This window comes from Lissotriton helveticus, chromosome 7 (assembly GCF_964261635.1).
Source record: "Lissotriton helveticus chromosome 7, aLisHel1.1, whole genome shotgun sequence".
Taxonomy (NCBI): Eukaryota; Metazoa; Chordata; class Amphibia; order Caudata; family Salamandridae; genus Lissotriton; species Lissotriton helveticus.
The window spans coordinates 1827985242-1827999348 of record NC_136068.1 but is presented as its reverse complement, the minus strand read 5'-3'; the positions used below and the strand labels follow the sequence as shown (position 1 = coordinate 1827999348).

The 14107-nt window shown below is 44.0% G+C and overlaps 1 protein-coding gene across 1 annotated transcript in view; it reads left to right on the top strand.

Annotated features, from left to right (window-relative positions):
* The window catches only part of LOC144770823 (guanylate-binding protein 3-like), a 78399-nt gene that overhangs the window by 45917 nt on the left and 18375 nt on the right, over nucleotides 1–14107 (top strand). The window contains exons 5-8 of the mRNA XM_078655596.1: nucleotides 2155–2354; nucleotides 4054–4296; nucleotides 7735–8015; nucleotides 10352–10564. Of these exons, the coding sequence (XP_078511722.1) occupies nucleotides 2155–2354; nucleotides 4054–4296; nucleotides 7735–8015; nucleotides 10352–10564 (937 nt within the window). The remainder of the gene's footprint in view (nucleotides 1–2154; nucleotides 2355–4053; nucleotides 4297–7734; nucleotides 8016–10351; nucleotides 10565–14107) is intronic.

Genomic DNA, 14107 nt, shown 5'->3' with positions numbered 1-14107 from the left:
TCAATTTGAAAATCGCAAATTGTAAATGCCTTCCCATTGATTCCTATGGGCCTCTTGGCCCATAGGAATCAATGGGAAGGGTTTTCCTTTATTGCGATTCGCAATTTGTGAATCGCAATTAAGGAAAAATAAGAAATCGCTAAAAAAAATTCGATTTTTTTAATGCATACCAATTTGCGATTTCTTAATTGCGATTCCTTAATTTTCGCAATTAAGAAATCGCAAATGGGCACTTTGATGCATGTGGCCGAAAAGGTTCGACGCCCCAAACATTTGTATTTATGGAATTCTACCCCTTATGTTCCAATGACCCTAAGACGTCTCCTTCATCATAATCTGTTGTAGGCAAACACCCCTCAAAAAGTGTTTCAAATGAGCTCTCGCTTTTCATTAGGCAGTTTGCCTTTTGTGCTGCAAATTGATAATTTATCTTCATTAACACGTGCCAACTCCATACTTTTTTCCCCATTTCACATGCTTTGTTTGACATTCATTTACAGCCTATCCTTAGTGTTGCCCGGTGACCCACCAGCTGAGCAGCACAAATTTTAACAGACCTGCTGCTGTTTGCAGAGAGATTGGGAATCCACTAAAGATGCAGTGTGAAGGTCACATATAGCTTCTGTATCTGTCCCTGTGTCTGTTCATACAGACCTCCACGTTTATGCTGTGGTATTCGTTTCTCTGGTCACGGGTTCTTTTACATGATCCTGACCAACCTCTACACTACACATTGCACAAAGCACACCTCAGCCAGTTGTTCTTCGGAAGAAGGCAAAGTGCACAAGTTGTAGGGCTGAAACAATCGAAATGCCTTGTGAGCACTTGTATGTCTGTATTTAGATTGAAAATCAGAGGCACTGAAAGAATTTGTGAATGCCCTTGGTTTGACTTTGTAAAATTAGTGATTATCCAGGCTAATGTTGTCCTCTTAGCCCCTCTGAGTGACGGCTCCATGATCATTTTGCTCTGGGCCTTTCACATGTTGTTCTCTATTTCATAGGCTGAAAGAAGGCTAAAGAATTTCTACACTTTCAGAGAGATGTTGATTCCTCTCTCAGCATCCCTGGGACTTAGCATAACGATGAAAAACCAAAGGTGGTGATGGACGGAGCGTTGACAATACAAACACTCACCCCCAGTCAACTGATCTGGGTTTAATCCATCACCGTTCTTTAGCTCACTCAGCCACCCCAGTTCAGATATGGCCATATGCAAATCAGTCTGACCATGTGCCTCATGGGAACAGTCCAGCCCGAACTGCCAAGCCATGTCTTCTCTGGACCGGAATCAAGCTTCCCAGGACCGGTTTCTGGCATTACAGCCATCTTCAGCCGGGCTTGCTTGACTCCAGTGGCAAAGTGAGCAAGGGACTTACGTCTGAGCATACCCTGCCAACTTAGGGCGAACAAAGAAAAACCAAAGGTGGTGATGGGACGGAGCGTTGACAATACAAACACTCACTCCCAGTCAACTGATCTGGGTTTAATCCATCACCGTTCTTTAGCTCACTCCGCCACCCCAGTTCAGACATGGCCATATGCAAATCAGTCTGACCCTGTGCCTCATGGGAACAGTCCAACCCGAACTGCCAAGCCATGTCTTTCCTGGACCAGAATCAAGCTTCCCAGGACCGGTTTCTGGCATTACAGTCGTCTTCAGCCGGGCTTGCTTGACTCCAGTGGCAAAGTGAGCAAGGGACTCACGTCTGAGCAGAACGATGACAGTCACTGGGAGTGTTTCACTGATGGAAGCAAGTTGCAGTGTTGAATTTTCATTTCCCACATCAAGTGTGCACTTAGGACATGGATGTGGGGGTATTTTTAACAATCCTTTCCACAAGGAACACCACTTTAACATTGAGTAAAGATGCTACGTCCTTTTTTTTTCTAGTGAGATTGACACCCTGTTCTTGAAGGAAATATTGTTCTTTTATGAGATGAGTTTTGTTGAAGTCAAATTTTTTATTGGACTTGGATAAATCATTTAATAATATTTCTTAGAAAGGAAATGTGAGATGTAAGCTTTCTATTTTTTCCCCAAAGTTTGTTTTAGGGAAGAAAATAAACACTACTCCACCATGTTCCTTAAATTTCCTTCTTACGTCATTGTTGACTTCTGAATTATATATTTTTCCTGAGCCATAACCCACAGCTATGTGACTGAGTTAACCGAGCTCATTAAGGTGAAGTCTGCTCCCGCCAGCCGCGATGACATCGATGAAACGGGCGAATTTATGAGCTACTTCCCCACCTTTATCTGGACCGTGCGTGACTTCACCCTGGAGCTCAAGTTAAATGGGCATCCAATCACAGAGGACGAGTACCTGGAGAATGCCATGCTGCTCAAGAAAGGTTTGTGTATATTCACATATGTATGTAGGTCTTTGAACATGCAGTAACTAGCGCCTCGATACTAGGTACATAGTCAAAGAGCACGAGTACCTGGAGAGTGCCTTGCAGCTCATTAAAGGTTTGTGTAATTACATACATGTATGTAGGTCTTTGAACATGCAGTAACTAGCGCCTCGATACTAGGTACATAGTCAAAGAGGACGAGTACCTGGAGAGTGCCTTGCAGCTCATTAAAGGTTTGTGTAATTACATACATGTATGTAGCTCTTTGAACATGCAGTATTCACCTCCTTGACACATGGTTGAAGTTAGAATAGCTTTAGGTTCCCATTTGAAAGCAAAACTGATTTTGAAATGTTTACCTCAAAAATTGGAACAGCTCATTTTGAAAACTATACAAGTTTGTTTTGGTTGCAAAATCAAAACATACATTTTTCCAACCTTCATTTGTATTTGTAAGTGTTATTTACATGTACAAAAAGTAGGTTGGCATTACCTTCTTAAAATAAATGATTAAATAAGAATCCACCAATATTATTCCCCTGCCCCCACCCACTACACTATTGCACCCTGTTGTACCTAGGCCAGCCTAGCAGCATTGTCTCCTTTGAAGAGTTGATGTATTAAATCTTTCCCATGTAGGTGATATTGTATAATATATGGCATAAGTATATTCGCTGTCTGCAGAAAATGTACATACATTATATTATGCGGAGTCCTCAAGGGATCTCTAGATAGATAAGAGAGAAATATCTGTTATTGCCTCCTTTTCAAAAATCCACCATAATTTCTTCCACCAGGCCTCCTTAGAAGGCATATTTGTTGATTCCCCTATCTAGATAAAATACATAATTTTGTCGCAAGTGGCATGTGGGATATTAAGCTGACTTTCTTCGTATATAGCGGGCAATCTGCCTCTGAGGTGCAGCCACATTGGATCATCTCTGGTCACGCTGCCACATCGAAACCAGTTGCCTCCCTGTCTCTTGCGCCTCTTTCCAAAAGGAGGTGATATGTGAACAGGATCAAAGGAGACGAGTAAATGTAAATGTAAATGTGGGTGTACTTGTAAAGCGCACTGCGACTCCTCCAAGGAGTATCGTGGCGCTGAAGACCGCTGGGGAACCCGTCCTGGTTTTCCCTGTGAGATGGTCCCTTTCTGGGTATCTCCAAGGTGAAACCAGGCATCCCCGGCATCTGTGGGGGGCCGTTGTAGAGATGAGGCAAGCTTAATGCCCAGAGTTGCCGAGTGTGTTCCCTGGTTAGAGTAGGCACCGAGGCGAGAATTATCGAGTCCGTTTTGACCCTGGTCCACGACCCTGCCGCGTCGGGAATTGAACCCTGGTCCCGGGCCGTTCTCTGCTTACGGGTCTGCCGCCTCTAACCAGTGAGCCACTCCACTCCACGAGTGAGAGTGCCCCTCCCCCACTCCCCCACCCACCCGCCACCGTACATTCTTCAGCATGCCTTGCTTTGGGGTTCATCACTGCAGTGGAGCTGCCTTGGAGAACAGTAGCACCTACAGTGAATCTCATAGAAAGTTTCTTATGGGTGTTTGCATCACTTCCTGCCGTTGAACTTGTTCAATCAGAAGGTGTTGATACAGTGAATGTTTTTTTTAGTATTTGGTTGGTCGTGTAAGTATGCCTCTGCGAGCTACTGGTGACCGTCTCTTCTCTTTGTCTTTCTTACCTCTCAGGTAGCAGCCCAAAGGTGTCTCTGTATAACCTCCCCAGGGAATGCATTCGTCTTTTCTTTCCTGCTCGTAAGTGCTTTGTCTTCGACCGCCCGGCCTCCAAGAGCGGCCTTCATCGAATCGAGGAGCTCCAGGAGCATGAACTAGAGCCCGACTTTGTGGCCCAGGCAAAGAAATTCTGTCGGTTCATCTTCGAGAATTGCAAAGTAAAAACCATCAAGGGCGGCCATGTTGTGACTGGAAAGTGTGAGTATACCCAGTGAATTAGTGCAAAGGTAAGATAGCTTTTGTATTATTACAGAGTGGAGCTGATCGGAAGAGAAGTCTCTACAAGGCCATGGCCAGTATGGGTAAACGGAAATAGAGGTGGCGGCGAGTGATGATGGACAGCGAGGGTGATGACAAACCGAGGCAGTACATACACCTGATGTTTCATACCCCCCATGATAGGTTTACTGTGGAGAGATCCAAGGTGAGGCACAGTCTAGATAGTGGGTGTGGAAGGGTTAGGAATGTTTTTTTTAGGTCTGCAGAGTTGACTCTTGAGCCATATTAGGGGCAATGCCAGGGTGACCTTGAACATGAGCAAAGAGGGAGGTCCCACAGTTTTGCTGTGTGTGGGTTTCCATGGAGTGGGCTGAATTCAGTGAAGTATTGCAGTTGGATGAAGTGATGGGTGGTTTGGGTGCAGTGAGGAGATGGTAGATAGCTAACTGGATGGTTAGGTTAGAAGAAGCTGTAAATACCAACTATGAAGCAGCCTGCTGACACCGCTACTGAAAGCATTATCATTGTCCTATTTGCAAGAACTGTTTGGATAGCTAAAAATAGAGCGCTATTGAGCCAAGCCTAGATTAATGGGTCAGCACAGCCTCACAGCTGTGTTCCAAAAATGTCTTTTACACAAACAGCTGGCACACAGCTACTCATCGGAGGCCAAGGTAGTGGACTTTAGATCATAATTCATTTACAGATTGAGGGTCGAAAAGTCCAGTGTTTGTACCCAGTAAAACTTGGAGCTTTGGATCTAAAAGGTATAGATTACTTAGGGGAGCGAAGGTTCTTCTTGTTTAACTTCACAAATGCTGTAGGGTGTGCAGCCTCTCTGCCCGTTGAAGCCTTCCATTCCCTGCGACAACCTTCAAGGGAGGTTTCATACTTTCAACACTTTTCCTTGTGTTGACCACAGGCGTCCTGTTCTGTGAATAGTTTAGAGCTCCATTGAGTTGGGCAATTAACTTAAACACTGAACAAGGAATCCATAATAATAAAAACTAATCATATAATTTGCAAAGTAATGTAGTCAGTAGGGAGGATGCAAAGTACAACCTTTTATTGCTAGATATGCATATGGGCAGAGTTCCGGAAGTTATACATTACAGACCTCACCCTTAAATGATCTGTTACTTTTTGATCCCTAGTGAACTGATGTACCCTGATTATCAAAATTGCTCAACTGCTTTTTTCTCTTTTCATAAGGAGCTCACTCCTCCTCTTTGGATTTTATATTTGACTCAGACTTTGCATAGTGTTGTCAGATCAGGGTGACAATTTAGAACTTCCGGCTGCATCGATGATGTCACCATCAGATACATGGGTAGATCCAGTGTTCTGTCTTCATCTGGTCTTTGTTTGTCGCACCCAAACATAGAAACTTGCCAACGTCTTTCCATAAAACCTGATTTTTTTTTTTACACCATACTTTATTGCATTTTGATAACCATAAACAAAACATCATTGCTATATTCAGTATCATGCACTGTTGTGGGCCAAGAGGGTGGCAGGACGTTTAATAAATGACATCCATATTTACAAATCTTCATTCACTTAATCATCATGACAAATTTGTCTCAATCTTATTTCTTCTAATATTGACCTTTCATTATAACTTTTTTGCAATTGATCCACAGTAAAACATTCTGATGGCTATTCTGCTAAGCTGGGGTCCTTTCCAAGCTGGAACAAAAGCAACCCGAAACAGTTTTCGCTCTGATTGGGGCGTCAGTCGGGTGAATCTTGGTTCCAGTAGTATAGTGACCAAGGGACCCACGTCTTGAGTTGTTTGTGTTCTAGTTCATGGAGGACTGGCCTAGCAGTTAGAGCTGGACTGTTTGTTGTATCTTAACAGACATAGCCGAGTTGTATTATAAGTGTTTCTTCATAAAGTTCATGTTGCAGGATGGCATTCCAGTACAATAAGTAGGTTTTCATGTACAATTGCCCTTCAGCATGGTAATCCTTATACTACAGCCCCACCAGGAGCAGCCTGCCTGCTGCTCAGCCCATCTTCCAACTGTACCACTCATGCCACAAGCACCCAAACATTCCAAGCATCACAGACACGCCACTCCACTCTCAACACTCACACTGGCTGAGCAGCAGGGAGATAGGTAAACTGGTGGGATACATATAATTAAATTAGCAGGATATAACACTGTTCCTATTGGAGAAGGATAAAGAATGATTTGCATATGTGTGGGTCCAAACTCAGGTGGCATGGTGGGCAAAAGAACGATAGGCTGGAATGCATCCCCGAGTGATTGGCAGGGGTTAGACAAATTGCAAGCATTTCTCCCCTCACTTTTTGTTTGATGAAGCTAAAGGCAGGCATTTCATGAAGCTGTTTTTAAATTTCTCATCTCCCATTTATTTTAGGATCAATTCCTGTTCTAGACAGGCTTCTGTTGAAAGGATACATCTAGGGGCCCGATTCCGATCTCGCTAGGAAAGCCCTCCAACCGACTCAGATTCGGAGGGCTTTCCGAGCAAAACGTGCTCCGGGAGTCCAAACCAGTGAGTACGATGCAGCCGTAGGCTGATGGACTCGATTCGCTCGGACTCCCACTGAACTTGATGGGAGCCTGTGTACAGCCTCGTACACAGGCACCCATAGCAAAAAAGGGTGGGTGGGGAAAAGCGTACACCCTGTGGCAGGCACCCCATGGACACACCCCGTGACAGATTCGGAGGGCCTGGGTGAAGGGGGCCCTGCTATGACCCCCCGAAGTACAATTCCGACGGCCTTTTTGTCTCGGTGAGATCGAGGCGAAGCGGCTGTCCGAATCGTGTACTCACTCAGTCAGAATCCAGCTCCATAGCACGGCACGATTTGGCTACGAACGAGTCGTACAGATAGATTCGGGTCCGGGAAATGATTCGGTCGACGCGTACGCGATCTTCGCATTGTACTTGGTCGCTCGGACCTGTGTACGATTCGGTCGTAAACAAGGGCTACAAATCCGATCCGGTGAAATCAAATCCGATTCATAGGCCTTCCGAATGACATCGAATTGGCCCTTAATGTGTTCCTGCAGCTACCGTAACGCAAAGTTATTGTCATTAAACTCATGCTTCACGGTGTGTCGTTACTTTTGCAGACCAGATGTGATGTAACATTGTTACTTATGTTGCACGTCTGTCATTATTATATGTAATGATACTCGTGTGTCTTACATCTGAAAATTAGAAAAAAAAATCTATGTAAATTGTTTTTTTAATTAGTTTGTTGGTGCTGGAAATATATTTTACTTCTTCCATTAAGCAGATCATGAATTATAAAGTACATTTCTAATTATTCAGTGTATTTTGCACTGCATAATCACCTAATTCCAGTTGGCTTATCTAGTGTGTAAGTTACTTTTAAGGAAAATAATATTTGAAATAAGATTTATCCTTCTATTTTAGTTCTGGGGAATCTGGCGGTGACGTATGTCGATGCTATCCGGAGTGGCGCAGTGCCCTGCATGGAGAATGCAGTGCTTGCTTTGGCACAGATTGAGAACTCAGCGGCTGTCATGGAGGCAGTGGCACACTACGAGAAGGACATGAACCAGCGGGTAGTGTTTCCCACCGAGACGCTGAAGGAGTTCCTGGACGTGCATGCCATTTGTGAGAAAGGCGCCATCCAGATCTTCATGGACCGCTCATTTAAAGACGACAATCGGGAGTTCCAAGGCCAGCTTATGGTACTGTCATTAAAAATTAACACATTTCTTTTAGTTTCTTACAGAGCAAAGCAAACCAGCCAATAAGAATATCATGCTATATCGCCCTATGCTGAAATGCTATGATCGGATCAGCTACATGGAAGACAGCGTTTGGGATTTTGCAGTCCTACCCAATGCATAGTACACACCACGTTGTGAAATCTAGTAAATGCTACTTATTGCACCAGCATGTCAGCAGAGGCCACTTTGCAATACAAAAAAGACTTTGAAATCGGTTTATATTCATTCTGCGATGTTGCTGGTGGGCATAGAAGTGATGGAGCTCAGAGCGCCTGTTTGTCATCAGTACGTGGGTACAGAGGGAAGACAAATATAGGGGCCCAGCAAAAGAGGGTTGTGATCAAGAGTAAATGGGGTCCAGAGGAAATTACACCAAATGGGTCCACAGATGAGCTCCTCGAAGGCTCGTTCTTGGATGGGCTGGTCAGGCTGGTATCATTGGATCTGAGGTTTGGACTTAGGAAAGAGTGGAGAGTCAAGATTCTAGGGACTTCGGTCCTTCTTCCGAATTAGACTGAAACTTTACACAGAACTGTTGGATTTATCATTTGGTCTACTGGAATTAGAGTGCACGTCTTTCAGGTTTAAGATATTTTTGCTGATGTTTCGTCTGTTTAAGTCAGAGTCTTGCCGCTTGTTTCCAAATTGCTGTTTCAGAATGTACTTCTTTGGAATACTGATGTTCACTGTGGTCCAATAGTCTAGATGTTAGAAGAACCAAGGCTCTTGTGAGTTTGATTTGTGTTTGGGTTGCAGAAGGGTGATGGGCCCCTTTGGTTGGAAGGATAGATGATTGTGAATCAGCTGTACCACACAAAAAAAGCTGCATTTTAATAAGTGCAGCAGTCTTAATATGTAGAAAACAAATCTGGCCTATGATGCTACAAGTGCATCCGAGCTAGAGGAGGCCATGGTCTCCTCCCGCCAAATACATCATTTAGGCTTCCATGGGTTCGTTATATATTTAAAGTGCTTTAAGTCTGTGAAAATTGTTTTAAATTGTTCAATCAATCTGAGTTTTCATACTTCTTAAAAAAGGTACTCAGACTATGAAATAAAAAAAATATGTATTGATCTTAGGGCAGACTTTTCAGCTATTTCTCGAGGATACACCATCATGGCGATGCTGGGGCAAGATCTACGGTAATACCCCTAACCGTGCCTGTAGAATCAACATTAAAGTGCCTAAAACCTGGCAGTACACGGCAGCTCCATAAATCAGCTACATCCTTGGTGTGTATTGCTAAAGCAAGAAAACCTTTAAATATTCATGTGTGCAAGCATATGTGCACTCATCATTGGGCACCTAAGTATAAGTCAGAACTACAGCATGATGTAATATACAAAGAGCACCTAACCTGTACATTATGTCACAGAAAGAGTGAGTTAGGCAATGAAGCTTTGCCAGATATTTTCAGTGGATGAGGAGGCTATTCATACATGACAGAAGGGCTATAAGGCTATTAGAACTATTGACCCGCTGAGGATGGACAGATATGAAGGAAACGGAGAGTAACAAAAGGACAAACATTGGGATGGAGGAGCAGAACGTTCACACCAGCTGTTATTAGCTCCCTGATGCCCACAGGCCTACAATTGGGCTCCCTACATTCTGGTGCTCTATTACAGCTGAAAAAATATGTGATGACTCTTTGGTCAAGTTGCATAATTACATTTTAATCTTATTTATTGTGTCTCCCATTAAACTTAGTGATTAACTTATAAAGTATTGGCCTTGTAAGATAAGACTTCTACATTAGAAGAACCATAAGGCTTACTGCATGTTGGGATTGTAGAAAATGGATGAGACAGTTGAAAACAAGACTGCTGTACTTGTTAATCACAGCATTGGAAGTGATATAAAAACAATAGGTTGACCTTTTCAATTTGACTTGGAAAGTTTCTCCTGTGCATCACTTAGAATGATCTAGGTGAGGCCTGGCTGAAGCCCGGTAAGCCCTGGAGGCTAGTACAGAGGTTTCCTTATTTGGGGAGGGGGCCGTGGGGGGGCGGGATGAACCTGGAAGGCCATTTGATAACAGAGTTGGTCATAAGTCATGCACTTTCTGTCAAGGGTCTGCATCTTCCTCAGTTGTGAGGTCTTTCAGAAGCATCAATGGTCTGGAATGGGGTGGTTTCCTCACAAGTCATCTGATTGCTGAGCACCTGCAAGTAGGCACCCCTATTGTTTTTGACACTGCGTTGGGGTCACCTCTATTTTCTCTCTTAATTACCCAGTATCCTAGCAGTTAGTCCAACTGGTAATTCTGTTCCTGTGTTATTTTCCATTACAGAGTGACCTGGAAATGAAAAAAGAGCAATTTCTACGGAGAAATGAGCGCGAGTCCTCCGCCCGGTGCCAGGCATTGATCCAAGAGTTCTTCCAGCCGGTGGAGGCGGGAATTTCAGCCGGGAAGTACTCCAAGAAGGGGGGGTACCAGCAGTTCATGACTGACCAGCAGGCTGCAGTGATGAGATACAATCAGGCACAGAAAAAAGGCATACAGGTAACACCGTGTGTAATGAAAACTCAGCTGTATTAAAAACTGTATGACAAATAATACATGACAACAAACCCTATAATGCCCCAAGTTTTTCAGAAAAAACAAAACACAAAGTCTCATCAGCCTAACCAATTCTCTGCGGGGCAACATGTATATAATTAATTTTAATTAAGGAAATCTATAAATTTAAAATCAAATCTACAAAAGTAAACTGTATGCTAACTAGGGCCAGGCATACTTGACATGTTTGCAGTTGATTTGCTAAATCAGAGCATTTACAACTGCATAAATGTTACATGTTTTATGCAACATTTTATTTTAGGATTTTGTAGAATTTTACCAACTACAAAACTGGCAATGAAAATGGTTACTGAATTACAGTTTTGAAGGGGCGTGTTTCCACCACTCTTTCCAACTTGTGATTCAGTCAATGGTTTGTGACGCTAATTTAGGTTGCAAGCCATTGATAAGTTACAAGCTGCCAAGTGTGGACCCCCTTTGCCTTAGGGAACTGGGATGGCAGCTTCTGGGGGATAAAGAAGTTGCCCAGGGAACGATTATCAACTCTCTTCAAAATGTAAATGTTTTTGTTTTTGAGAAGCCTATTTCTTTTATTGAATTATAATTTTTGAAAAACAGGCACAGCGATGGTGGTCTGCTGTGCCCGAAGGGTTCCCTCCTCTTATCACTGTGCCAAATGGCGAAAGTCGCTATTTGCCACCTGCCTATTAATTAGGCAGGTCTCTCTGCGACCCATTCCAATTGGTATTTTGCAAAGTTACGTATTACGTAGATCGGCTCACAAAATAAGATATTGGCCATTCAAAGTATAGTTGCAATTTGGTATCACTTTTAGTGACCAGTATCTTCAAACATCTGTCCCTAAATCTTTTAGACAAATCCATGCATGACACAACCCTATAATGAAAATCATCTGGTTCGAAGCAAACTGTGGCACAAACTATCTCTTTGGAACATCCCCACGGTTCTGCCGGATTTGCTCATACTTCTTCACACCGACACTTGGGTTCAGGTGAAGCTGGGTGAGGCTCCGTGCCCCTTCAGCCGAGTACCAAAAAGCCAAGTGCTGAAGCAGGGGTGTGTTCACACGCCCACCCTATTCAACCTCTTTCTGGCCGACTTGATGCAGAGGTTCAACACCTGCAACTCTCATACCCCAAGGCTAGGGGAATCTGTACTGTTCATCCTCTTGTAATGCTGATGATGTGCTTTTAATGAGCCACACTCCGGTGGGGTTGCAGCGCCTTCTTACCATAATGCAAGAATGCTCTGCTGAGAATGGATTGAATATCTACCTTGGCAAAACTAGAACAATAACTATCAACAACAACAAGTAAGAACTCCGCCTGCTACTGGGCAACTCATTGATCGAGGCTGCAGCTGAGTCTAAATATCTAGGAGTAATCATTGACAAGGAGGGCCTGGTTGCGTGTCAGAAAGAATTCATTAAAAGGAAGGGTCTAGCACTGGCAGTAATGTTGAAAAATCTCAAGTTGAAACTGACTGGGACCACACTGTCTCCCCTCCTTCGGGTAAAGCAAGCCAAGTTACTACCAACTATAACATATGGTAGTGAACTTTTACAAAGTAAGGATGCCAAACTTTTGGACAGCACAGTGACAAAAGCGTATTGAATCCTCTTCAACCTTCCAAGCTACAGATCATCAGCACAGATCAGGCTGGAGTTTGGCCTGCAAAAACAGCTCTTGGCCAGGCGTGGGGCGCTCATAATCTGCTGGAACAAAATCAGAAAGGCAGACTCCAACTCCTTGAATTACTACCTATGGTAGGAGCTGCAGCACACCTCGCCCACCAGAGCCTGCCTCCAGGAATCCCTAGCAGTAACTGGGCTAACTCAGCTGTTGGAGAATCCCATTGGCCACACAGCTTTTAAGAAGTTGACATGGAAATCGACAAGGCTTCTATCATTAATGGAAGATAACTATGCAGGCAGGACCCATGCCTGGATGACCATAAATTATTACAGAACACTAGCGGCCCCAAAATATTTCTACTTAGAGTATCCAAGAGCTACCAAAAAGACATTTCTGAAACACCACTTGGGGCTACCCCCTTCAGCATTGCACCTTCCTCCTTGGCAGAGGCAACCTACAATGACCGCTTGCCATCTGTGCGACAACGGAATGGAAGATCTACTGCATGTATTATGCTCTAGCAGGGATCTGCAGGGGGAAAGGAGACTGCTGATTAAAGTTCCATTCAATCAAAGAGGAATCCGCACACAAAGACAAGCCTTGCTGACCTGCTTTGCAACCGGGGATCTGCAGCTGAACTGTTGATTTGTAAAGTATCTGGTACAGGTGGAAAAGAAAATGGCAACTCAGGCCTGCACTGTACCAAACTCCACGGTCTCCACCAACCCCTAGGGTAGTTGCTAGACTGCCTCACCAGTACTACATCGCAAGCATGAACACAGAAGCTCGACTGGGTCTGTGACTCTGTGTGGAGCAGTCTTTTGGTCTGGAACTTGTCACGTAAGCTGATTTTAAGAAATTCTGTAACCTCCTCCTGCGTCATATTCACATCATTGTCTGAACATTTGAAAGGAAGCTGCAGGTTGGCAATTTGGTACTTGAAGCTTCTGCACTTTTTGCACGACGCACATTTCGTACTTTAAACCATAGAAATAAGAACATCGATATCAGATGCTGTCAGGTTCTCTCCACTTCTAGCCAAGCTTATTACCTGCTTGCATTGCTCATTCACCATAGACCTGTGACCCATTTCTTTTTAGCCGGTTTAGAGTTTATTTATTTATTTAAACTATTTGTAAAGTGCACTGCTACCAAGCAGGTATCCTGGTGCTGTATTACTCGTCGATGAGAGTGGGGGGTGGGAGGCGTCAATGGCATACAGTGTGCCAGTGTTCCGCAATTATCGAACTAGGTTAAAGTCTAGAACCGGACTCCAACTTTTAGAAAAAAGCCATGTTTTATGCCCTTTTTGAAAAGTATAATAAATTAGCAAAAAGTCTCAGGGCAGCTAGGAGTTCATTCCATAGTCAAGCAGCTTCAGTCATGACCGCTCGTCCCCCTAGTCTGGTTTTTAGGTCTTGCCTAGCATTGCAGCGTGCAGTGCTGCTCGCACAGGCGAGATTTATTGTGTTAGAGTGATTTTGTGTAAAGGGACTTTTGCTCCCGCCCATGCTTTCTATTGGGCAATGTGAATATTTATTTAAAACCCTGTCTTGTGATTGCTCTGCAGGGTTTGTGGTTACCGCCCTGTGGCTTTTTGTGCACTACTTGATACACCAAGTCTGTGGAGTGTCTGTGTTTTATGGTTCTTCTGTTATCTGAGGAGGCTGTCAAGGAAGGTTCAGGGAGAGTTCAGCAAGGCATCTGTTTTCCAGGCCGTCACACGTGTCTTCTCTTTCCCTCCCCTCCCTCCTCCACACCCACCCTCTCCGCTGTTCCTTCAACTGCTGTGTGGGGCTGTGGGTCACAATTGGTGCTGGGATGGAATTTCTACACAGGAAGGAGTTGGCCAGTGCCCGGCTCTGGGGTT